Source organism: Sceloporus undulatus, chromosome 2, assembly GCF_019175285.1.
Source record: "Sceloporus undulatus isolate JIND9_A2432 ecotype Alabama chromosome 2, SceUnd_v1.1, whole genome shotgun sequence".
Taxonomy (NCBI): Eukaryota; Metazoa; Chordata; class Lepidosauria; order Squamata; family Phrynosomatidae; genus Sceloporus; species Sceloporus undulatus.
This window is the reverse complement of record NC_056523.1, coordinates 106773066-106799822: the sequence shown is the minus strand read 5'-3', so window position 1 is coordinate 106799822 and position 26757 is coordinate 106773066. Positions and strand designations below refer to the sequence as shown.

The following is a 26757-nucleotide window of genomic DNA, read 5'->3' as shown; positions in this document are numbered from 1 at the left end:
GGACCGAAAAAGAAGCTCCAAAATGGAGCTTCTTTTTCCGTCGCGTTTGTGACGTAGCGAGGCGCCAGGGGCGCACTCGCTACGTCACAAAGGACGCGACGCGTATGGACGCTCAGCGTCCGATACGCAAAGATGGCACCGGCCATGTAGAAGGGCCGGCGCCATCTTGTACGGACGGAGTCCGTACTAGGCCCAGGGGCGTCTATAAGAGACGCCCCTTTTTTAAAATGGGACGTCCGGAGGACGTCCCAAATGCCGGTGAAAAAAGCCCCATGGTCATATTTCCCCCTCCAGCATACACACAGTTAGTATTTGAACCTGCACCTTATAAGTTCTTCCAGACACAAGCTCATTGTCTCACTGTATGCAGTTACAGCGCAAAGCAACTGGGGTGCCTAAATATGTTGATTGCATTTGGCAGGTGACATTCTAAATTATATAGCTTTCTAAATTGGGGTGGACAACTGTGTGGAGGTCAGGAGCCAATTTCCTCCCAGACCTGCTACAGTCTACTCCTTCTTCATGGCAAGCCAAAATTTCCTCTGTAGTCCTTCTTAATGTGACAACAGGAATTGACATTGTGACACATCCTCTCTCCATTTTAGAAGGGCCTGCAAAGGAAAACAGAGATATTTGGGACCCATCCTTGTTATAAACGATATACTAGCATGAGTTGAGACCTATCTTACATTCATTTGGAGGTACTATATTATACTGCTTTAAGAAAGGCTCTGTGTGTCTGTGCCAATGTAGGCTCTATTGTGTGTAGGCTGTATTGTGAAAATGCCCCTAAAATCTTGGGTAGACTTACAGTATGTAAAGGTCAATAAACCAGTAGTGCTTAGAAGGGTCCTAAAGCAAGCAAGCCTGATGCCCCAATCTCCATTGAACACCAACTCCTTCCTCCTCCAGTCTGTTTTGCAAGCCTTTGCTTCCTATCGGAATAACTCCTCATTTAAATCCACTTACTTCTCTCTTGCTCCATTTTGCAAAACCTACCTTCCCATGGAAAAACCGCTCCATTTAAATCCAGTTTCTTCTCTTTCTGCTCCCTTTTGCAAGACCTGGCTTCCCATGGAAAAATCTCCCCATTCAAATCCACTTGCTTCTTTCTCTGGTCCATTTTGCAAGGCCTGGCTTTCTATGGAAAAACTTCTACATTTAAATCCAGTTGCTTCTTTCTCTGGTCTGTTTTGCAAGACCTGGCTTCCCATGGAAAAATCTCCCCATTTAAATCCACTTGCTTCTCTCTCTGGTCCCTTTTGCAAGACCTGGCTTCCTATAAAAAAAACCCCTCTCTATTTAAAACCATCTCTCCAGTCCATTTTGCAAGACTTGGCTTCCTATGGAAACCACACTCAATTTAAATACACTTGCTTCCTTTCCCAATCCGATGTTAAAACCTCTCCTCCAGCACCTGGAAATCAGTTGGGAGCAGTCCAGAGAAGGAGGGACAGAAGTGGTATTTCCCCCTTTCCATTCTTCCTTATAGCCCCCTAAGTTTTAACCTCAATTTATCCACTGATCACATCAAAACCCAGGATTTTGGCCCTGAAACCTTTCCTCGACTTATACATGAGGTCAACTTGTACACAAGTATATATGGTATTTACTTCTAGAAAAGCTGACAGTCAACCTTTGAACAAAAGGAGGGGGGTTAAAGTTAGGAAAATAACCCACCCCAATTGACTACAAATTGACTACATACCTGTTGTTCTTTAAATAATTATCTATGAATTCACTGGACTGGACAGTGTGCACATACAGTGCTATGCTATTGATGCCATGATCTCAAAAACAGAAGTTCCTAGCTATAAAGAGCACACTGGTTACCTCACTTAGGAAGCATGCCTACTTCACAGCTTCACCTGTAGAAAATACACAGGACAAGACCACATAACATATATTTTGTAGGCAAAATTGTGACTGATAATCATACATTTAATAAATGGTGCTGTATCAGTACATTTCATATACACTATTTGCTTTGAAAATACACCAGTTCAAGTATGAAATGACTGTGAGCATCTTTCCTGCCCCTTCCGTAATATTGCAATATTCATGCAATGCTCATGCTCATGAATTACGCAAAGACATCCTCACCATCTCCTGTCTTCACTTCACCATACTGTAAATAGACCCATTGTGAGCATGGACTGGCAGTGTGCAACGAGAGCTATGATGTCGGTTTTTCCTTCTTCCCCTTTTCAGCCACCTTTCAGAATATCTTATTAGGCTTTGAGTTGAAGGAGGCTGGTTCAGGGCAGAACAGTGAAATGCTGCTTTTTCTCTTCTCCTCCTCTTGTGCAATCAGTTTTATTTTATTAGGTGTAGGTGGGCTCTGAATATCTGCATGTGCTCTGGTGCTTTAGCAGTTCCATGTGCCAAGAGCATGCTCCTTAGTGAAATGGTAATTGAAAAGCTCAACAGGACTCCTGCTGGTAGGTCTGTCAAGAACTGCTAAGCACATTCATTAAAGCAAACAACACTCCCTCTTCTGCTCAGTTTTGCCATCCTTATTGTGTCCGTGGTCACTGGGGCTGCTGTCTGAAAAGGGTATCTTGGAAGATTCAGTCTAGCAAGCCAGCTCAGGTGTCTAGTTCCATGTGAACAAGAGTGATAAGCAAACCCTTCTCTTGCTGTTTTGCACAAAAATTACCCAGTCTGCTTTTGACCTCATTTCTCCCCCTTTGTCATACTCTTTGAAAGATTTGTAAATGGGGGAGGGGGATCTCCACAAATTGTTGTGTATTTTAAAAAAATATTTATCGACCTATAAAGTACTGTTTGTGTACATATACCTTCATGTTGCCTGCTAATCTATGGCAGCCCCATGAATTTCATAGGGTTTTCTTAGGCAAGGAGTACTCAGAGTTGGTTTTGCCAGTTCCTTCCTCTGAGGGTGCATCCACTGTAGATATAATGTAATTTGACATCACTTAAAGTGCTGTTGCTCCATCTTTTGGAACCCTGGGATTTGTAGTTTTACCAGGTATTTAGCCTTCTCTACCAAAGCTTGCTGCTGAGTCACAAAACTACAAGTCCCAATATTCCATAAGATAGAGCTATAGCACTTAAAATGGTATCCAACTGCATTATTTCTTCAATATAGATACAGCCTGAAATTTAGGCCCGGTACATAACAGCAAGAAGTGGCATCCAGGCGGCAATTCTAGGGTTAGGGACCATGCACCAACCACACGATCCCTAACCCTAGTAGGACGTCACAGGGGCGGCATAGTGGTGACCTCCTGTCCATACAGGGGCCACCATCATGATGTAAGTGACGTGCAGTGTATAGACATAACTGTGCGCCGCTTATGTCATGAGTGACATGCGCATTGCATCCCAAGAAGAACCCGTTTTTTCCGGGTTCTTTTTGGGGCAGAGGGATGCCGTGCTTTTTGGCTGCTGTGGCGTCCGTCTGCAGGAAAATCAGCTGCCTCCAACTCGCCCTTTCATGGTGGTATGTAGCGGGCCATAGTTTACAGCACCTGATATTAACTGGAAGTCTCCTCTCCAAGTACTAACCAGGGCAGACTCTGATTAGCTTCCAGGGTCAGACAGGATCCGCTGCCTTTAGATTATTTAGGCCCTGTATGAAATAATTTAATCCCCACTCATTATAGTAGTCTTCTTAAATACAAAGAGCAGAAGAAATAGCACTAGACTGAGTATGACAGTTTTAAAAGAGGGAGAACGTGAGAATAACCAGGGAGTGGTAACAGACAGCATAAAAGATTGTAAGCCTACCTGAATATGCTTTCTGCAAAATATTAATCCCCAGGCAGTTCTGGTGAGTTATTCTTATGGTTGGTAGCCAAGATGAAGAGAAAGGAAAGGTTTAGCACCAGGAGTGCCGCCTGGATTTGGCAGTTACTATCCCACCACATTTCTTCCCACACTTAGAAAAGAGACATTTTGTCTAGACAGGTGACATTTTACTTGTGATTATATTAAAATGATTCAGTTGAGTGCAATAGGAGGGGGGTATCAGCTACTGCTGAGCACGCTGAACCATTTTCTGAGGTTCACTTAGGCATACTAAATAGTAGCTTCATGGCTATAGATGGCATGTTCCACTAAAGTTAATGGGGTCAAAATAAAGCTCAAGGGGAGCTTGATCAATGGCATCTGGTGGCACACAGATCAATTTCTGCATCTACTGCTGCATTGTTAAAAACATGTGCTCACTCACATGTTGTCACTACCTCTAAAAATACTTTTAGAAGTCAATTGTAAATGACAGCACATAAAACTGGGTAGCTTGAAAAGAAGACTCATGAATAGGAAGATACTAGTAGCCACTTTCAAAATTTGCTGGATTTCTGCCTTTTAGGTTTTAATCCTCATGATGACAGGAGTATTTTACATTTTTAGTTAGAAATGTTAACTGTTTTAGTGACTGTTCGGTTTCAACTGCTCTGGTGGTGCTCAAATATTCCTTATGTTTCACATCAATCTCAGTTGCCCTTGTGAGAGTATAACTCTTCCAGTCAGTAACCAAACAGAATTCTGTATGAATCAAAAAATAACTAGGTGCCTCCTAGGTCTCCCAAAGTAAGGAGCTTATACAGCTTACAAGTCGAACCATCCCAGGCATTCTCATCAAATGGGGGGAAATGATTGTGGTACACCCTCAGGCTCCTCCAAAACTAAATTTCATTCATTCCAAATTGCCTGGATTTTTAAGTCAGACCATCCCAGATATACCTTCCAAATACGGTGAAAATCCAGTGGGGGAAAAAAATTGAGGTGCTCCCCCAAAGTGAATTTCATGTATTCCACTTCCCAAATTTGGTGTAAATTGTTAGAGCTGGGGGAAACTGAGTTCATATGCAGAAGACTGCCAGCCAGGAAAGCAAACACCACTGCTGAGTCTGGAAGTAACTGGAAACAGAAACTCCTGCTTCTGAACAATGTTTCACTCACAACTGCTGAGGTTCTCCCAAAGAGGCTTTTAATCTTAGTTGCAGCAAAATATGTACAAGCACGATACAGCAATATTTACACCACCTGACATAATTCTCCACTACCAACCAACATCCACCTAACGCACAATGTACTGGAGCATTCTTCCTTATATACACAAATACAGGCTAGGATTCTGATCCCCCTGCTAGTGTTTCATCATCTTCCTGTCATGTGTCCACAGTAACTGTGCAGTTTTGAACTGTTATACCACAACTCCATGCTGAAGATTCATCAGCTTCTTCTGAGTCAGCATTTCCCTTTTAGCACATTGCATGCACTTGAGACATTTTACAGCCTGGGGCAAAACTTCACTGGAAAACATACAGTCATCAATTTTCATATGGTAATGGTAACAGACAAAACTAATTTGATTTATATAGATTGGGTCAGATGTAGAATCTGCATTTAGCTACCAGAAGTTTCCTCTGTCTGTTTTTATATATATATATATATATAATTAATAATTGACATAGCCCCATAAAGGAAGCAAAGTTAAAACTCGGAAGAAAGGTCATAAAACAACAGCTGTTACCCTGATTGATGTAAACCTTCCTACCCCTTCTTTTTTTTAACTTTCTATTTGTGTATTTATTTATTTATTTATTTTGTTGCTGTTGTGCTGCTCAAAAGAGAATCAATGTTGCATTAAATTTGGAAAGAGATAAATCTTCACTAGACAAAGAAGAAAGGGAATGCATCCTGTGTTTGTAGCCATGCAATCATCACCTGCAATCCATTTGCACAAAAACATTCCTTTTCTTTACATTGTGTTATTTTTGTCACCTTGAAAAAGAAAGACAATGCATATATTTAAAAATGAAAAATGATTGGCATTTTGGCCCCTTCTGAAAACACAAATTAATATAATTTGTTAGTTGGTTTATTTTACTTGACAGCCTTTGTAGATTCTTGATTTGGCTTGTTACACTGAATTACCCTTTAATAATGGGCATATAGAATACTAGATATAGCCCCAGGTGACTTCAGTAATTGAATAAGGGATATATTTAAGGAGTTGTCTGTATCAGTTAAGATTGTCATGACTGTACTGGTAGGCAGTAGTTGTCTTAAGTAGAAGCCTAATGATAAAAGCTGTATGCTAAGTAATTTTTAATTGCTATCCAATAAACACCCATTTGACTTGTGACTGTCATTGGAAAGATACAAATACTATGGATCTGAAAGCCACTTCATATGCTATCTCCACTCCAATGTTAAAAGAGAAGAGCAATAAATGGATGAACTGAAGGATCTGAGTGCATAGAACAGAAAACATACCCTCCAACATTTCACAGACAAAAACCAGGGCACATGTGGCTAAGCAGAATCAGATTGTAGTCAAGATGGCAAAAGCTATTAATGAGGAAGAGCATGCAAGCTCGTGGAGGCTGAAGCAATTTGCCTTTGGCCAAGCCTACTGGGAAGGGCAAGATTCTGCCTCCTCTTTCCCTTCCCCTCCACTAACTTAAACTCAGTGCAAACTATTTCCTCATTGAACAAGGTTTGCATCATTGGCAGTAAGCTGGGGAGAAAGAAGGAAGAGGAGAAACAAACATTTTAAAAGCAACTGGAAAAGTGAGGTAGCAGAGGATTAATCAGAACTGTCCATGCAAAATCAGGATAGTTGGAGCATATTGAACAGCAATATGTGCTCTTTTCCTGGTATATAGTTTTTCTTTTTAAATGATACCTGTTCACATATCACATTCCCTCCCCCCTCCCAAAACATACCTCTCCATACTGGAAATTTGTGAATGATCTTAGGAGCCAAAGGAGATATGGGCTTAAATCCTGTTGTTAGACCCAATCAGAGAGAGTTGAATCCATGGGAAGCTGAGTTTTATGAATTCCTTGATTCAGTAGGTACATTCTAGTTGGAACTAACAATTGAATTTAGGGCATTAAAGAGGCAGATATGTTTGTAGAAGTGAGCAGGCTTTATTATTTACTAGCTGTAGTACTCAGTGTTACTCAGAAAAACCAGGAACCATTTAAAATTATTATTCTCTTTCAGCTGCCCTGGTGAATGTGTTCTTTTCTCTTTGGGTGCTTAAACTGTCCTCATATTAGTTTCAGTTGTCTTTGAGAAACCATGGTGGGATACAAACCGCCGCTTTGCGGCGGTCTGCCGCCGCCGCCAGTTAGTCCGCAGGGGAGCCGGAGCCTCCACACGGCGCGGCTCCCCTGCGGACCGAAAAAGAAGCTCCAAAATGGAGCTTCTTTTAGAGTCGCGTTTGCGATGTAGCGAGGCGCCAGGGGCGCACTCGCTAGGTCACAAAGGACGCGACGCATACGGATGCTCAGCGTCCGATATGCAAAGATGGCACCGGCCATGTAGAAGGGCCGGCGCCATCTTGTACGGACGGAGTCCGTATTAGGCCCAGGGGCGTCTAGAAGAAACGCCCCCTTTTTAAAATGGGACGTCCTCCGGATGTCCCAAATGCCAGTTTGTAACCGGCCCATGTGTCTCCCAAATAGGTACCAAATACACTACACTATGGCGGGTTACAGACCGCCCATTTGGGGCCCACTGTACCCGCCCCTTTCCCCGGTGTATCCGCTGAGGCCCCGATCCGCCGCTTTTCAGGCTGCAGGGAAGCGGCAAAACGGCGCTTCCCCGCAGCCTGAAAAGGGGTGTCCTTGGGGCTTCAAGCCCCAAGGACACCCCGCGGCGGCAGGGAGGAGGAGAAAGGGGCCGCTTGGCCCCTTTCTCCCTTGCTTCGCTGGGCGCAGCTGTCTGAAGGCTGCACCCAGCGACGCAAAGCGGCGCCGCAAACCAGGAAGGAGCTCCGAAACGGAGCTCCTTCCTGGTCCGCGGAAAGGGCGCACTAAGCGCCCTGGCTCGGACCGACAACGTCACGTCAACGCCGCCCCGTATAGAGGCGGCGCGGTCATGACATCGTCATGGCAGCCCCCATGTGGAAGGGGAGCTGCCATTTTGTACGGACTCAGTCCGTACTAGGGTTAGGGGAGTGTGGAAGCACCGCACCTTCCTAACCCTAGTACGGACTGACTCCGTACTTTCATGGCGGTGTCTAACCCGCCTATATGAATGAAAAAGTGACTGGAGTGCTCCTAAGGCTCCGCCAATGTGAATCCCATGTATGCTACAAAGCCTATGTGTTATGTCAGACCATGTTTTGGAAAAGCGGGATACAAATAAACTATATTATTATTATTAGTTTGTTGAAAATCCTTTCAGCTGTTTACTTATGATGTGGTGCCATACACACAAATATACAGAAACTTTATTTATGTAGTTAAAGCAAAAGTTCCAAAAAGGTAATTTTTAATTCAGCTTATTAAAAACTTTTAAATTAAGTGTCACATTATTCACTGTCATCATCATCAACAACAAAACTGGGGTGACCCCCCCCCCAGTGAAATTTAAATACTCCATAGCCAGTATTTTAAGTCAGACTGTACCAAACATATCCTCCAACTTAGGTCCATCTAGCCATTTTCATGCAGTGTGATAACAGACAGAAACTTAATTTAGACAGCTAAAACTAGCTATCTGTTTTATTAACATTAATTTCATATATGAATGTGTCCACTTATAAAAAGCATGTTTGCCTCCATGCTTTCTGCCCAGTGTTCTTAAACAGAATATGGCTGAACATTATTCTGTGTCTTTTCTAAAATTTAATGTGATAATACTTGGGCATCATCAGAAGAACTAAATATGCTTAGATATAAATCTTTTTCTTGTAACCAACAATTTCTGATCATATGCTTTGTTTCTACAAGAAAGCAGCCAGACAGCCATGAATATCCTTATCTCAGAAAGTTAACCTCTTGCCATTGACAAATAAGGGTGAATGTTTCTCTTCTGCCCAAATTGCTTACCTTCTATAACACTAGAATTACAGTAAGTGGTCTTATGCTTGCTGTCCTCAATGGACTGATCACAAAGAGGAGCACTTTTCCTAATATGCCTTACCCACTCTAAGAAGCAGAGCATGGTGTGAAGTTTAGATAGGAGTCTTCCTAATACTAAGGAAGGCTAGTTAATACTTGGATGGAAGACCACCTGCAATTCCATTACTCAGTATCTGCAGTTCCATAATGGAAGGACAGTGGGTAATAATGCAGTGAATAAATAAGTGACCCTGCAGATCACTATTGCTTCTTATAGTGGTCACTGACAAGGCTTTTATTGATTTCGATACTTGCCCCAGTGTTGCCCAAAGCGAAGTTATACTAAGGAATAAATAACAAACATTTATTTAAGTTGATCTACTAAGCTAATTTTTACCATACAAGATGAATACTTTAGGTACTGTACATACTCATGTATGAGTCTAGAAATTTTAGTCAAAATATTGACCAAAAAACCCCCTGAGTCGACTTATACACAGGTCAACGTAAGTACTGCACTTTAACTCCTATCAAAACATGAACTATCCCCTGGTGAAAGGCAAGAGTGAAATCTGTCCTGAAAGCACTGACCCTCCTCTACTCTCTTCACATCAATACCAGGAAAGATTCTGGAGCAGATCATTAAAAAGAGAGTCTGTGAACATCTAGAAAGCAATTCCATAATCACAAAAAGTCAACACAGGTTTCAGAGAAAGAAGTCATGCCAGACAAACCTGATCTCTTTCTTTGGTAAAATTACCAGCTTGGTAGATGAAGGGAATGCTGTGGATATAGTATATCTTGATTTCAGTTAGGCCTTTGACAAAGTTCCCCATGATATTCTTGCAAACAAGCTTGTAAAATGTGGGCTTGACAAAGTAACTGTTACGTGGATTTATAATTGGTTGACCGGGTGAACCCAAAGGGTGTTCAACAGTGGCACCTTTTCATCCTGGAGAGAAGTGACCAGTGGAGTCCCACAGGGCTCTGTCCTGGGCCCAGTGCTATTCAACATCTTTATTAATGACTTGAAGGACAAAATGGGGGGCATACTTATCAAATTTGCAGATGACACCAAATTAGGAGGAGTAGCTAATATCCCAGAGGACCGGATCAAGATTCAAAATGACCTGAACAGACTAGAAAACTGGGCCAAAGCTAACAAAATGAACTTCAACAGGGAGAAATGTAAGGTACTGCACTTAGAGCGAAAAAATGAAATGCACAGATATAGGATGGGGGACACCTGGCTGAATGAAACTACATGTGAAAGGGATCTTGGAGTCCAAGTAGACCATAAGTTGAATATGAGTCAACAGTGCGATGTGCCAACTAACAAGGCCAATGCGATTTTAGGCTGCATCAATAGAAGTATAGTGTCTAGATCAAGGGAAGAAATAGTGCCACTGTATTCTGCTCTGGTCAGGCCCCACCTGGAACACTGTGTCCAATTCTGGGCACCACAATTAAAAAAGGACATTGAGAAACTGGAGCGTGTCCAAAGGAGGGCGACTAAAATGGTGAAAGGTCTGGAAACTATGCCCTATGAGGAACGACTTAGGGAGTTGGGGATGTTTAGCCTGGAGAAGAGAAGGTTAAGAGGTGATATGATAGCCCTATTTAAATATTTGAAGGGGTGTCATGTTGAGGAGGGAGCAAGCTTGTTTTCTGCTGCTCCAGAGATTAGAACACAGAACAATGGATGCAAGCTCCAGGAAAAGAGATTCCACCTCAACATTAGGAGGAACTTCCTGATAGTGAGGGCTGTTCGACAGTGGAACAAACTCCCTTGGAGTGTAGTGGAGTGTCCTTCCTTAGAGGTCTTCAAACAGAGGCTGGATGGCCATCTGTCAGGGATGCTTTGTGATTTCCTGCATGGCAGGGGGTTGGACTGGATGGCCCTTGTGGTCTCTTCCAACTCTACGATTCTATGATTTTATGATTCTTGTCCATTCAGGCTTTAGTGAGAGCACAAACAGTTATGCTTGCTGGAGTCTTCTAAATTTCTGGCATTGTTTTCCTTGTTCCATCTTTCACATCCATTGTTACATACCCTTATGTTTTACCCTCAACTTATCCACAGGTCATATCAAAATCCATAATTTTGGCCTCCAAACCTGCCCTTGACTTATCCATGAGGTCGACTTATAGTTGGGTGTATATGGTACTCTGTACTTTGAATACTTTCCCCCTTGTCTTTGAAGACTACGTTCCTAGATAAGGGAGTGGAGGTATTCATTTGGAAAGTAAATCTACCTAATTCATACTTATGAGCCAAAATGTAGTTATCCTTTGATGTTTGCACATCTCTGCACTTTGCATTTGTTGTAAATTGCTGTCAAGTTGGCTTCAACTTATGGCAACCCTATAAATAAGATACCTCCATGACATCCTGTTCTCAATAGTCTTACTCACATCTTGCTAACTCAGGTCCATGGTTTTCTTGATTGAATCTGTTAGCATGTAATGTAGTCCTACTGCTTTCTGTTTTATGTAGGAGCATAGTTTTTTCTAATGAGTCATGACATCTCATGGTATGTCCAAAGTCTGATCGCCTCAGTTTGTTCATTTTGGCTCCTAGGGGAAATTCAGGCTTGATTTGATTTATTTTTCTTTTTGGCAGTCCATGGTATCGATAGAACTCCCCTCTAGCACATTTCAAATGAGTTGATCCTCTTCTTGCCAACCTTCTTCATTGTCCACCTTTCACATCCTACCTGAGACTGGAAATAAAATACTTATACTTATTTATTTTATACCCCGCCCTACAGCCAAGGCTATCAAAGCAGCATAAAGTTTGTTAATTAGACATTTCTAAAAGATCATATATCATCCTGACTTTGATATTCAGTGATATATTTTTGCACATGAAGATCATTTCTAGTTCTTCCAAGTCCTGCTCTTGTGATTTGTTGACTACAGTTTCCATTTTGATTTATGACTGAATCAAGGTTTAGAAAATCACCCCTTTGGGGAGCTGCTTCAGGGATAGAGCAAAGGCCCTTTGGCTGGGAGGGGGAGGAGTACATTGAGTTTTTATAACATTTTAAATAACCTCGTTGGCCAGAGAGAATGTGTAACATGGAAAGTACTGGAGGGGAAGCAGTGAAGAAATTATACTTCCTTGCCAGCACTGCATCTGCACAGTAGAGCTATGCATCTGTCCAACAGAGCTGATTCAAATGCTCAGGAGCCTTTTACAATCTGGCCCACAAGAAGAAAATAAAGATCACTCAACAGCACACTGTGATGAATTTGCAAGACACTTTGTAGGCAAAATCTCTCAGATTTCATAGAATCATAGAGTTGGAAGAGACCATGAGGGCCATCCAGTCCAACCCCCTGCCATGCAGGAACTCTCGGTCAAAGCATCTCCAACAGATAGCCATCCAGTCTCTGCTTAAAGACCTCCAAAGAAGGAGACTCCACTACACTCGGAGGGAGTGTGTTCCACTGTTGAACAGCCCTTAACTGTCAGGAAGTTCCTCCTAAAGTTGAGGTGGAATCTCTTTTCCTGGAGCTTGCATCCATTGTTCTGAGTTCTGTTCTCTGGAGCAGCAGAAAACAAGCTTGTTCCCTCCTCAATATGACATCCCTTCAAATATTTAAACAGGGCTATCATATTACCTCTTAACCTTCTCTTCTCCAGGCTAAACATCCCCAGCTCCCTAAGTCGTTCCTCATAGGACATGGTTTCCAGACCCTTCACCATTTTAGTCGCCCTCCTTTGGACACGCTCCAGTTTCTCAATGTCCTTTTTTAATTGTGGTGCCCAGAACTGGACAGAATATTCCAGGTGGGGCCTGACCAAAGCAAAATATAGTGGCACTATTACTTCTTTTGATTTAGACACTATACTTTTATTGTCTAGATCAAGAGAAGTAATAGTGCCACTATATTCTTTATATTTTATATTCTATATGCTTAGTTGAGTCAGGTCAAGCAGATGTAAATGTGGTGCTTGTTTGTCTCGTATTATTGGTTATGTTTTGAACTGTGCAGCCTTGTGATGTGGACAGGATCCCTGGAGAAGTGAGAGGTACCACATGTATACTGGATCCTTGTCCTTCCTGGCTTCTGAAAGCAGCTGGAGGTAGGGACTGGCCAAGTAGGTAAGGGGAGTTGTGAATGTCCCACTGCTGCAAGGGGGCAGGGGTCTCTATAGAGAATGTTTCCTCTGTTAGAAAGGACTAACTGCGATCTATAGATTCTATGTTCTTTTTAAATGCTGTTCTAGGTTTTTAGTGGAATTTTTAATTGTATAGATATACTGACATGTATGTTTTTTAGATTTCTGTGAACCGCTTTGATTGTTCCGGAAGAGCGGTATATAAATAAAGTGTATATTATTATTATTATTATTATTATTATTATTATCATCATCATCATCATCATCATCATCCTACCGGAAGCCATGTTGAGGCCTGGGTCCAGCTTACCTGACAGAACACCTCCTCCCATACAATCCTTCCCACACTCTCAGGTCCTCAGGGAAGAATCAATTGCAGTCACACAGAACTAGACTGACAACCACTTCCCAGAGGACATTCTCTGCCACCGCTCCAAAAATCTGGAACGATCTGCCGGACGAGATCTGCCATCTAATATCTTTGGTGGCCTTTAGGAAGACAATAAAAACGGATCTCTTCCTGCGGGCCTTCCCAAACTGACCCCCTAATCACATTCTCCACTTGCTTAAACTTGTTCCCTTCGAACTGATCTGTTTTTCTGATTGATTTCATTGCCCAGTGCTCGGGAACTGCTTTTAATGTTAATTTTAGGAGAGGGAGGGAGGGAGGGAGGGGGAATCGAGAACTCATTGTATTTTTATCTATTGTTCTATGTTCTTGATTTTATTGTTCTCTCTTTTTTATACTGTTACCCGCCTCGATCCAATACAGGGAGAGGTGGGATATAAATAAATACTATTATTATTATTACTGAAAAAGGCCTCCCTGGATCCCACAGTTCTGAATAATTATCAATCTGTAACATTCTATTTTTGGGCAAGGTTCTGGAACATTTGTTGGTTCCCAGCTCCAGAAATTTCTAAATGAGATGGCTTCAGGCCTATTTATGGGACAGAGACAGTTTTGGTCACCTTGGTGAATGCCTTACAGAGAGAACTGGACAGGAGGAGTGTGCCCTGTTGGTTCTGCTGGACTTCTCAGCAGGTTTCAATACTGTTGACCAGGGTATCCTTCTGTGCTGACTCTCTGGGATGGTACTTCAGGGCACAGTTATGCAGTGGTTCTGGTCTTTCTTGGAGGGTTGAACTCAGAAGGTGGTGCTGGGGGACTCTTGTTCAGTGTTGTTAGGGTTCTGTTTTGTACCTCATGCTATTTAACATCTCTGTGAAACTGCTGGGAGAGGTCCAGTGTTTTGTGGCATAGTGTCATCAATATGCTGATGGACACCCATTCTTTCTCTCCTTTCCATGTGGTTCCGAGGAAGCTGTCTCTGTACTGAATCGATGCTGGTTTTCAGTAATGAGCTGGATGAAGGCAAATAAATTGAAAAATAAATTGAAACGTAATCCAGACAAGTAGAGGTGCTCCTGATCAGTAGAAAGGCAGATCAGGAAGTAGAGACTGCCTGTCCTGGGCACAGTTACACTGCCCCTGAAATATCAGGCTCACAGCTTGGTGTTCTGATCTCAGCTTTGAGCCTGAATGCCAAGATTTCAGCAGTGTCCAGGAAATTACTTGCATAGTTAAAACTGGTGTGCCAGATGTGTCTGTTCCTTATTTTTATTTATTTTATTGATATGCTACCTTTCTCCCAAAACAGCTCGCAAAAAATGTTCCTTGACATGTCAGATCTGGTTACGGTGACACATGCCTTGTTTACATTCCATTTGGACTATTCTAGCACACTCTACAAGGGGCTGCCTTTGGAAACTCTTCAGAAACTTTAGTGGGTCCAGAATGCTGAGTCTAGAATGCTGACCAAGGCCAGTTATAGGGAGCTTATAACTCCCTAAAACAGTTTCACTGGCTACCTGTTCATTTCTGGGCATAATTCAAAGTGCTGATCATTACCTATAAAACCCTTTACACCTTGGTCCAGACTGAAAGACTGTTATCTCCCCATACAAAGCTTCCAGACCTAAGATATACAGGGGAAGGCTTTCTCTCAGTCCCACCACCACCACTGGCTCACCTGGTAAGGACACAAGAGACAACCTTCTCAGTGGCTGCTCCCACCTCTGGAACTCCCTTCCACAGAAGGTTAGGCTATGCTGCCCCCCCCCCCCCCCACTTTCCTTTTACTGACAGGCAAAAATGTTTCTGTGCAGCAGATTTTTAATGAGTAGTTGCTTGCAGGAAGGCTTCTGATGAGAGGGGAGGGTGCTTTATTTTTTTAATTTTTGTATGCTTTTTAATGATTTTATATTGCTTTTTTAACATGCTATCGTAATATGATTAGGGCTGAAGGGCGGGGTAAAATACCATAAATAAATGAAATAAATAAATAAATAGAGTCTTCCCTCCATTTTCGTGGACTTTGAGTCTGCAGTCTTGGTCCTTCTGAAATGATGAAGCAAAAAGCCTCAGCTAGAGTCTCTTTTGCCTCATGCACACATACACACACTGAAGGAGCCTCCAAGGTTTACCCTCAATCTATCATGGCAAAATCTATAATTTTGACCCCAAAACCTGCCCTTGACTTATACATGAGGCCGACTTATAGTCAAGTATATACGATAGTTGCAGTTAGTACTACAATCAAGTCAAAGATAAGTAGTTATTTTTATGATTACATTTTAAAAAAATTCTTTGCTTTCCTGTTCTCAACTAAATAGCTACCCTGAATAGTACAAACTGCTGGCTTGATACACAAAGCACAGTCCCCACTGATCATCAGTGTCTGACAACAGAGGACAAGGCACAGAATGAGCGGGCACTTAAACCGTGTGATATTTCTCATCTACAATTCCATGTCCCCATAACCGTAAAAGTAACTAAAAAGTTACTTATAATGCAGAAAGAGTGGAATTATCCCTTATTATGTTATAGTCATAGAGTAATGATGTCTTTATTGCTGGGGAGAAAGGGTACAGATTACTAGCCAACATAGTGTTGTGGTTGAGTGTTGGGACTATGACTCGAGACCAGGGTTCAGATCCCTGCTCAGCCATGGAAACCCACTGAACCTTAGTATGTCACTCTCAGCCACAGAGGAAGACAAAGGCAAACTACCTCTGAACAAAACTTGCCAAGAAAAACCCATGATAAATTCACCTTAGGGCCACCATACATCGGACGCAACTTGAAGGCACACAACAGGAGAGTTGTTTGTAAGGTGGTACTTGTGCTTTTCCTACATAACTTCATCGAGCTAAGTAAAACCTTATGCTTAAGTCTTTAATTGTGTTCGTTTCTTTGTTTTCAGGGGAATCGTGCGTGACCATTGAACCCTTTACCTTTTGAAAGCCGTCATGTTTCTGACAGTCTGAATAAGTGTTTGATCCCTGTAGTCTCTGGGCAAAATGCTAGGCCATGTCCCCAGATGCCTGTGCCAAGTCCTTCAACAGCAAACGAAGCATCATTGAATATGTCAGGGTGAATTAGACAGCAGGCTCATCACATTAATCTCAGAGTCTGAGCTGGCAGTTCCTATGTTCTAGTGCCACTTGATCCTGGCTCTCAGAATCCTGTCCCCACCTCCACATCCATGGGAAATCTCCCTGGGTGGCATACAGACAATAATGCACAGTAAGGAAGTGGCTGGAGGAAATACTTTGCTGGCATTGGCCACCATTGGCTGACACCTTTCTGTTATATTAAGTGGTCTTATGGTGTTATATATTTGAAGATATTATTTATACTGCTCTTCATGTCTTCTAGCACTGAACAGATCTCTTTATTCAATATTTTACTATTGAATATCTTGCTATATTATTCTTAAGAAGATAAAATGCCGTTATGTCTTAGTATTTTGTCCACCTCCTTCCCATTTTGCTCTTTATCACCCCCCCCTTCTTTTATTTCATGAGATGCATTGAAGTGTGGTGACAAGGGGATAGAAGCCATCCATACTAAATCTCATTTTTAATAAAAGATTATTTAGAAATATTCTCTGATCCAAGATTAATTTGCTTGGGCAAAGGTCTGTAGCCTTTTCTCTCTGTTCCAAGGATTTTGTGCTTTGCATAGAGCTTCCTTGTACTTAAAAGCAGTTTGAAAATCAAAATAATCCAAAAATAACAAATCCTTCCAAAGTACTTGCACAGATCTAGTACTTTGGATATCCCATTCCTCACTGAAAAGAGGCCAGTCAAGGTAGATGCAATTTCCTTGTGACTAGATTTCAAATAAATATTTTGGTGCTTGCGCTGGCATGTAAAAGGATCTTGGTTTGTAATCTCTGCCCAAGAATTTTGAAATTTGTAGAAAAGATTGCATTGGAGTCTGTTCATCAGTGATCTTACCCAATATGTGTTGGTTGGTTCAATTTGTATCCTTTCTTTCTACTAAATGGAGAAGATGGTGAATAATAATACAAATACAATGAACTACAGTGCGCCCGCATCATACGTATGAGCCTTTTTTGTGATGGGCGTCTCAATGACGCTCACAGCGCACCGCACGTCATGCACGAGCTACATTATTTTCAATGGGACTCGAACATATGTACTATTACTGTTTTATTTATTATATTACAGTGCACCCTTGCCTTACGCAGGGATCCGTTCCGGACCCCTCCGCATAAGGCAAGGGTGCACTGTAATATAATAAATAAAACAGTAATAAGCTAGGAAGTGAAAACCTAAAAATAAGGCAGGTCAGACACATCAGTGTGGGTTTTTTTTAAAAAAATGATAAACCAGTTTTACCAGTCTATAAAGGCATGCATTTTAGTTTTGATTTTTTCAAGAATCTTTAGTATTGTTCTTGTTTTCTCTGTAATAAAAATACATACAACAACCATCTCTATTAAAAAATACAGTCAGAAAAACCCTTTCAAGAAGTGGATTTTCAGACCACTGTTTTGTTCTAGGCCTTACATCATAAATTAGTTTCATCATGACCATGGTGTCCATATTCTAGCAAAACAACCCAGATGTGGAGCAGCAGTCTCTTTCTTCCAATAAAACCCTTTAGATCTTTTATTTTTAATAAATAAATTTGCTTGCTGAATTGAGCTTTTTAAGAATAACTGGGTAAATAAATAAATATAAAGCATCTTGAAATTACTACTGAAAGCAATGTTCCAATTTTCCTGCTGTTCAGCTTTTATTTTATCTCCATGCTAGAAACTCCTTCTGGTAATGCCATATGTCCACCAATAATATATTATTTGCTGTATGTTCTCCTCTCTTACTGAAGACAAAGCAATTCACTAAATATTATGCACCAAGTTTTGTGATAGACCCTTGAAGTTGCAATGGTTTGGCTGACCTTTTGTAAAAAACATATTTGGAAAGGAAAAGATTTGAATCAAGAAGCAGGGGGAGAAGTGCTTAACCTATGTCCACTCACTGTCTCTAAACTAACCCTATTCTACAGTAGCCTTTTTTATTCCCTATATGTTGATAAACAAAGCAAGATTTCAAATGTTAGAGCCAAGTTATTTTGTGCCACCTAACAGTGGTGGTTAAGGTACAGACTGAATAACTATAGGAAGACCGTACACAGCAACTAAACCTAAAAAGTACAGGAATCAAGAGTCAAATGGTTGCAATGCAATACATTGTGTAATATTTTATAGGATGGATTTTATAGTGAATTATTCCCTGTTTGACTAAGTGCTTTTCTTTCTTGTCTTTGCTAGGTACCTGTGCTAAGGCCCATGGATTTAATGGTGGAGGCAACTCCCAGGAGAGTATTCGCAAATGCACACACATATCACATCAACTCCATATCTGTGAACAGTGACTATGAAACCTACATGTCAGCGGATGATTTGAGGATAAACTTATGGAACTTTGAAATAACCAATCAAAGTTTTAGTATCCTTTCCTTCATGAACCTGGCTGGAGTTATCATCCAAGCAGAAGAGGCTGCTCTTATGAAGAACCAGCTTGCTGAACCTCAAGCTTGCATCTCTAGAATGGTTGGTTTGTTGTGTTCTAAAGCATAAAAAACAATTTGTAAGTACTTGCCCTGGTCCTACATCACCCTTTAGCCTGCTCACAAATATTCACCCAAAATTGAGGTTTAGTCTGTGGATGTTATACATGATAAGGGGGCTCGAAAGACAGCCCCAAAAGGGTGGGCTGGAGCCATCCGTTTTAGCTCCTGAGGGAGCCCACAGCAGCCAAATCTCATGGGCTCCCACCACACCAAAAAGAACCAGGAAAAAACGAGTTCTTCTTGGTGTGTGCGGACAACACCATCATTGCGCCATTAGCACATTGTGGTGTGTCAAAGACGCAAGCACAGTGCCCCAGCGTATGGACGTGCCACCATGCTTTCATCATCATGGCGCCCCCTGTGTGGATGGAAGGCTGCCATGATGATGGCATCCATACTGACTAGGATTTGGGAGCGTGTGGTTGGTGCGCGCTCCCAAACCCTAGAATCTGCACTGCCACACCGCTTCCCACCCATCTGTCTCAGGCCAAGGTTTCAGGACCTTGGTTACTGTCTGTTTTTCTTGATATGATTCTCCCTAGATTATAATTTATTTATTATATCTGTATGTCACCACTGAATAATAAGTCATTCTTCTCAGAAGCCAAGTATATTTGTTATATTAGAAGTTTATACCAAGAAATATAGGAAGAACATGAGAAAGTATGGCATTTTAAGACACTCTGTGAGTTATCTAGATGCAGGGAGTAGCTAGTGTTTTTGCTTTGCATTTCAAAGCAGTAACACACATGTAGAGACTAGAAGCTGGGCAAATATTAATCACTCGTATATGGCGGTGTCTTGACAAGTGGTTTCTTGAAAATTTTATGATAGTCGCTAAAGAACAGCTACATCATGAAATTGTTTTTCAATTGGCCAGGTACTATTAATATCAGGGATGATGAGTTGTGTATAATTATAGCTTGGCAATCTACTGCATAAGCCCTTCTACGCATGATTCTGAACCAATAAGCTGCTAGGATGATGACAGGCATAGATCCCATTCTCATATAATTCTAGTAGCAGAAGAGGTTTCTTCCTGGCTTCTTCCCACCTCTCTCTAGTACATATCTGAATATTGGAATCAGGTAAACAGGAGGTCCTTTTCCTCTATGATGACAACTGGATGGGAAAAATTCACACAGTGGTTTTGCCCAGCTTGGTTCCATTGTTGTGAAATACAGGAGTCTGAGCATGAGACATTTTGTACTACTGGATGCACCTATACAAGAATTCTGATCTGTTGAGGGAACCTGTAATGTAGGGGTAGGCAATCTTTTTGAGCCGGGGTCCGGGTTGCGGTCCCTCAGACAACTGGGGGGGCTGAAGCCAAAAAATAAATAATTACGTATTTTCCGGCGTATAAGACGACTGGGCGTATAAGACGACCCCCAATTTTTCCAGTTAAAATAAAGAGTTTGGGATATACTCGCCGTATAAGACTACCCCTCTTCCAACGCACACCAAATAAAAATTTTAAAAACCATCAGATTTGATTTCAATATGGTAATTTTAATTCAGATGCTTATGACATGCAGGTACTTAGCAGGAAACCTTGTTGTATACAAAGCCTGCTTGGATTGGTCAGCTCTCCCTGCCTGCCCAGCCCTCCCTGTCTCCAAGACTATCAGAGAGGCAGCTGCTTTCATACGATCGTCGCATATGGTGGGGATGCGGCCGTTTTTGAGCTCCCCCCACCAAATGCAGTGACTGCAGATTCTCCAGTCCGGCTCGGAAGTTTCAGCACCTGCCCTATAAGACAACACCCAGCGTATAAGACGACCCCCAACTTTTGAGAAGATTTTCCTGGGTTAAAAAGTAGTCTTATACGCCAGAAAATACAGTAAATAATTTTTTAAAAAATTTAAATAAATAAATAAACCGGGACAAATGTAGGACAACATTTTCAAATGGTGGACACTTTTTTTAAAAAAAGTGGAGGGCACGCAAAAAATATTGTTGATTTTTTAAAAAATGTTAATATAAATGCATGCTTCTGAGGCATCTATAGACAATTGCCCCCCTTGCCCCTACGCGCGAGAGGCCAAAGGCCCCAGCAGCATTTGGCGGCAGGACCGGGCTGGGGCCGGTCCCAAGGCCTCACCGGGCCGCATCCGGCCCGCGGGCCACAGGTTGCCTACCCCTGCTGTAATGTTTCTACCAGTTGTTCCTGAAAGAGCCACATGGCAAACAAAAGTGGGAAGTGGGAAAATATTGTGAAGAGATAGAAAAGGGGGATTTCTTATTCCCCAAGGGTAGTTGTTATTGCATTGTCCCAACATGGTATGTGAGGAAGGACTTCCTTCTTCATTTACAGATTATCACACGAGAGGCAAGCATCCTTATTCCATTGTTAAATCATATTAATCGTGTGATTGGGGGGGGGGGGACTCAGCTGCACACTTATCCCATTTTTCTTCCGTCTGTAAACAGTAATGGACCTGTCATTTGATATTAATGGAAACTCCCATTAATACCAAATGAAAGATCCAAGGACTGGAGAAGAATGGGATAAGCTCGCGGGGGTGTGATCACCTTCACCCTGATTGCGCGATTTACACAATTTAACCAAGGGAGAACCTTGCCTCCTCCGTGTGATAATCTCCACTGTCTGGACATGTAGGTGGTTTCCCTCTGGCAGCTGCCCTGGAAAATTTGAGTGAGAAACTCTTCTGGTTTTGCAAGAGAGTAAAAAGTGCTAAGGATTCCATGGATAGCCAAAAAGACAAACAAATGGGTCCTGGAGCAGATTAAGCCAGAAATCTCCTTGGAGGCCAAGATGACAAAACTCAGGTTGTCATAATTTGGACACCTCATGAGAAGGCATGATTCATTGGAAAAAAAACAATAATACTAGGAAAGGTAGAGGGAAGTTGAAAGAGAGGAAGGCCGCATGCCTTCCTCTCTTGGATGGATGGACTCTATTAAAGAGATCATGAGTATGAGTTTGCAGGAGTTGGGCAGAGCAGTGAGGACTTGGAGTCTTGGAGATGATTCATCAGCAGGGTTGCCATGGGTCAAAATTACCTCGAGGGCAATTAACAACAACAAAAAGTGGGGAATTTCTGAGGCCTTAAAATACAACTGGGAACATTTCGATTTTAGGTATGGATTGTTACAGAATTTGACAGCTGGGAACTTTGGCAGCCAAGATGTTTGCTAAAGGTGAAGCAGATTATGCTTAAAGCTTAAGAAGAGGAGGAGGTGCTAGAGCAAGCACTGGTTTGAGTTCTTAAACCATCCATCAAGGGCTTTACCGCTGTTGAAATGCAACACCTCTCTATGGAGCAAGAGGATACCAGAGTGCCTCATGTATCATATTTATTTTTATATTATATTTATATGTTTATATTATATTTTATATTATACTGTACATATACATAGAGCCCTGTCAGTGTGTAGGGCAGTGATCCCCTCCCATCTAGACATGTTTGTTTCTTGTATGTGGTGGCAGAGTTTGTCAGTGGGAGCAGAACAAAAACAGCCAGGAGGAATCTCATGCTGTGGGCTGCATGCTGTCCTCTACTGCTTATATATGTCTTTCTCTGGGTCAAGGATTATAAGAATTCTTAGGCTTCACCACAGTTTCAAGAGTGATAATCAGCCAATACTCCATTTTCAAACAGTTTCCAGTGCTACGTTGGAGAAAATGCCACAGGGAGGCAGCTTCTTGTCTGCTGTGAACATTTCAGGTTAAATACTCTATGCCCAAGTATATTCTTTATTATTCTACTGTCAGAATATTTCCATCCTGTCCTGTATCACAAGATCTCAGGGTGGTATGCAAACAAAATAAAAAGCTATTTTTAGTTGCTTATCCAGTAAATTTGCCCTGCTCTGACACTCCAGACTGATAGGTGCTGTTGCTTTCAACAAGACATGTATCCAAATAATGCCTTATGGTCCTTCAGCTTAGCCTACAATCCTGTGCATATTTAGTTGAAGCATGTTCCACTGAAGTCCACTGAATGATTTTATTTTATTAGCTATTTTCTGCCAACAATGCAGCATACTTGAAGGAGAAAAAAAGAGGGATGAAAGCATAGAAAGATAACATATGCATTGAGGAAGAGAGAGAAAAGTGGGGGGAGAAAGAGAAAGAGGAGGAGGAGGACGAGGTTAGAGAAGCTTGGTTGAGAGTTAGGCCCTGTGGCCAGAAGAATGGATAAAGCAAAGCCACATAAGGAAGGATAGGAGAAGCCTTTGGAGAGGCTATTCTTCGATGATCTCTATGGCAGAGAAGGAAATTGTATGACTAAGGATTTAGCTGCCAAACCCCTTTGGCTGCAGCCTTCCTCATGCATTTATAACAAGGTTTAAAACTGGAACTGAAGCCAAGTGATTTTTAGAAGTATTTCTTTTCTATTGTTTTGTACTGTTTAAATGGTCCTACATTTAAAATGACAATTTATTTTTGGGGCACTTACACGTTCTTTTTACTGACCAGTCAGGTCTTCACTTCCTTAGGTAGCCAGAAATCTGATGGCTGCTCAGCTGGTTGTTCTTGCAAGGTGGTGCATTCCAGCTTGGTTGATAAGCTGTTGGATTTTGCTTGTAGGAACAATATTGTGTGGAGGAGGGGGCCTGGAATAGCAAGGTGTAATTGAAAAGACAGGTGCCATTGAGGAGCATGTGGAGAAGAAATATTAATAGCTAGCTTTCATTATATGCTACAGATGTGTGACAGGCTGCTGAAACAGGCATACAAATGAGATGATGCCAATCACCTTAAAAAACCACAACAAGAATAATAATAGGACCAGTGACAATAAGTTTCTTATAGTGGGTATGCCTAAAACATCACCAAAATGCTTCATGCTGATCTCTGTTCCCCTCAAGTAAATAGAGAAATGAAGGTTTGTTTACCATCCACTGAAGATTTGAAAGCACAGAAACAAAACTTCAAAAAATCCAATCCTAGATGTGTTCATAAGTGCTTGTCTGATAATAAGAAGTCTGTGCATTCCTTCCCCCTTCCTTTTCTCCTTTTTTGCCAGTGGATGATGATTTGTTTGCCTGGTATGTTGTGGATCTTCATCTTCTCATCAGAAAACAGGATACCACCAAGCTGAAGAAGACATGAGGTAGCATTTCTGGTGAAGCGGAGGGGCAAAGAAATAATAATACACTCTAAGAAGTGCTGTCAGAATAAAATTGGAGATGAAGAACTAAAAGGCATCCAGCTCTATAATGTTCTCTCTCTACACACACACACACACACATATAAAATATCCTGCCTTTCTTCCACAACAGGGGGACCCAAAGTGGCTTAAAACTTGAATTAAAACATAGTACGTCTAAACACCTTGTGATAAACAAGTTTTAAAAACTAGTTAAATAAACTGTCAAACTAAATCATCAATACTTCAGAGCAATGTAAAATAATTTTAAAACAAAGCTATCACAATAAAAGTACAGTTGTAGAGAGATCTTGTAGCACCTTTGAGATTAACTGAAAGAAAGAAACTGGCAGCATGAGCTTTCATAAAGTCTACTTCCTCAGATGCATTTGGTCTCCACCAAATACCTCTGAGGAAGTATATTTTAGTCTATGAAAGCTCATGCTGCCAATTTCTTTCTTTCAGTTAGTCTCAAAGGTGCTACAGGATCTCTCTACAACTGATTCTACAGAGTAACACAGCTATATTTTCGAATAAAAGTACAGTCCACACACAAACACATAAATATCTGAGGCCTTTTCTGTGTAGTCAGTTAATCTCCAAATGCCTATTCAGATAAAAAGGCAGAAGGAGAGTGGGGGGGGGGGGCAGCCTAGTCTCCCAAGGGAGAAAATTCCACAACCTGGGAGCAACCACCAAGAAGGCTCTCTCATGTCGAACATGGCTCTGATGCTAGTGGGACTAAGAAAAAAAACCTTCCTTGATGATTTGAAAATGCAGGTAGGCTTTTATAACACCAATATTGAAGTCCCTCCACTGGTTGCCTGTTAGTTTCCGGGCACAGTACAAGGTGTTGGTTATCACCTTTAAAGCTCTACATGACTTGGGCCCAACCTATCTAAGGGATCGCCTGCTTCCATATAATCCTCCCCGTAAAACTCAGGTCCTCTGGGAAGAATTTACTACTGCCCTTAAAGACCAGATTGATGATGACTTCCCAGAGGACATTTTCTGTAGCCACTCCCAATTTATAGAATGGCCTGCTGGACGAGGTCCATCAAATTACCAATCTAGAAAGCTTCAAAAAAAAAAAAGCCATTAAGACAGATCTCTTCCGGCAGGCCTTCCCGGAATTACATACTCGGCCATGAAAAAGATTTCCCCATTTATTGAACTCTGCCCATGGTTATTGTTTGGATTTTAAAATGTTAGTTTTGGTCTTGTACTGTTTAATCCTATGGTGGGATACTATGTATATTTGGGTATATTTTAGCCTGTTGTACACTGCTTTGATTGCTTGGCAAAAAGCAGGATAAAAATAAAAAATATATTATTTATTTATATGGAGATGCTGTCTTTCAAATGGAATGTGGTGGCTCAAGTGGTTAAAGTGCTGACTCTGTTGATTGCAAGATCGGCAGTTTGGCAGTTCGAGGCCCGGGTGCTGCATGATGAGGGGAGCTTCCATCACAAGTCCTAGCTTCTGCCAACCTAGCAGTTTGAAAACATGGAAATGCAAGTAGATAAATATGTGCCATTTCAGTGGGAAGGTAAACAGCATTCTGTGCAATCATGCTGGCCACGTAATCACAGAGTAATCTCTGACAACACTGGCTCTTGGGCTTAGTAACGGAGATGAGCACTGCCCCCCATGGTTGGAAATGACTTGACAACCTTGTCAATGGGGAATACCTTTACCTTTACTGTCTTTCAAATAGTATGCAATCGTATTATGGCTTTATAGATCACAATTATAACCATAAATGATCTAGTATCCAGTGAAGTTATTTCAAACGGGGATCTATATTTTTCCTATCACTAGGATGTGAGGCCTAATTTTGCAGGATTCTGAATACATGTTGATTGTAGAGGAATGTTGCTGTGCAGCAAATCAAGCATATGATTTTTATCACAACACATCAGGGTCTTCAGATCTGAAGCAGTGTGGTTGCTGCTGTGTATGTAATTCTTGGGATAGTGGCATATTAGCTTAACCTGGGTGGCAAGATATTTTTATTTGTCAAATCTAATGTTCAATATCACACACTTGCTCCCCCCCCCCCCCACTCTTGTACTGCCTGTTATACAAAGTGTGTTACAACAATCACGCCACCTCAGGCTTTGCCTCAAACTTCTTTAAACAAACAAACAAACAAACAAACAAACAAACAAAAAGCCTCAACAATAGCCGGTGTGGTGGTTTGAGGAGACCAAGGTTCTAATCCTTGCTCAGCTGCAGAAACCTACTGGGTGACCTTGTGCAAGTCATGTTTTTTAGGCTCTGAGGAAGGCAGTGGCAAACCTCAGAATAAATCTTGCCTAGAAAAACCTATGATAGGGTTGTTATAGGTGTGAGTCAGGTTGGAGCCACATAACAACAAACTAAGGGCCAGTACACACTGGCGGCGAAATACCGCCCCTCTTTATGACACAGTGTTGCCGTAGCAACTGCAAGGCACCAATGCACCACAAAAAAGAAGCCACTTCTTTTTTGCGGCATTGCTAGCAGGAAGGGGCGCCGCCATGATGCCACTTCCTGCCAGCGACTTCTGGTCACTGTATGGCAGCGTCATCATCATGGCAGCCCTCGTGTGGACAGGAGGCTGCCATGATGCCGGTGTCCATACAGACTAGGGTTCCAGAGCGTGTGGTTGCTGTGCGCTCCATAATCCTAGAATCGGTGCCGCCACGCTGCTTCCTGTCCATGTGTACCAGGCCAGTGT

General features: G+C 41.8%; 1 protein-coding gene across 2 annotated transcripts in view; it reads left to right on the top strand.

Moving 5' to 3' along the window:
• Nucleotides 1-26757, top strand: part of PPP2R2B (protein phosphatase 2 regulatory subunit Bbeta) — a 352436-nt gene that overhangs the window by 286629 nt on the left and 39050 nt on the right. For both annotated transcript variants that reach the window (XM_042451710.1, XM_042451711.1), the window contains exon 5: nt 18613-18790. In XM_042451710.1, the coding sequence (XP_042307644.1) occupies nt 18613-18790 (178 nt within the window). The remainder of the gene's footprint in view (nt 1-18612; nt 18791-26757) is intronic.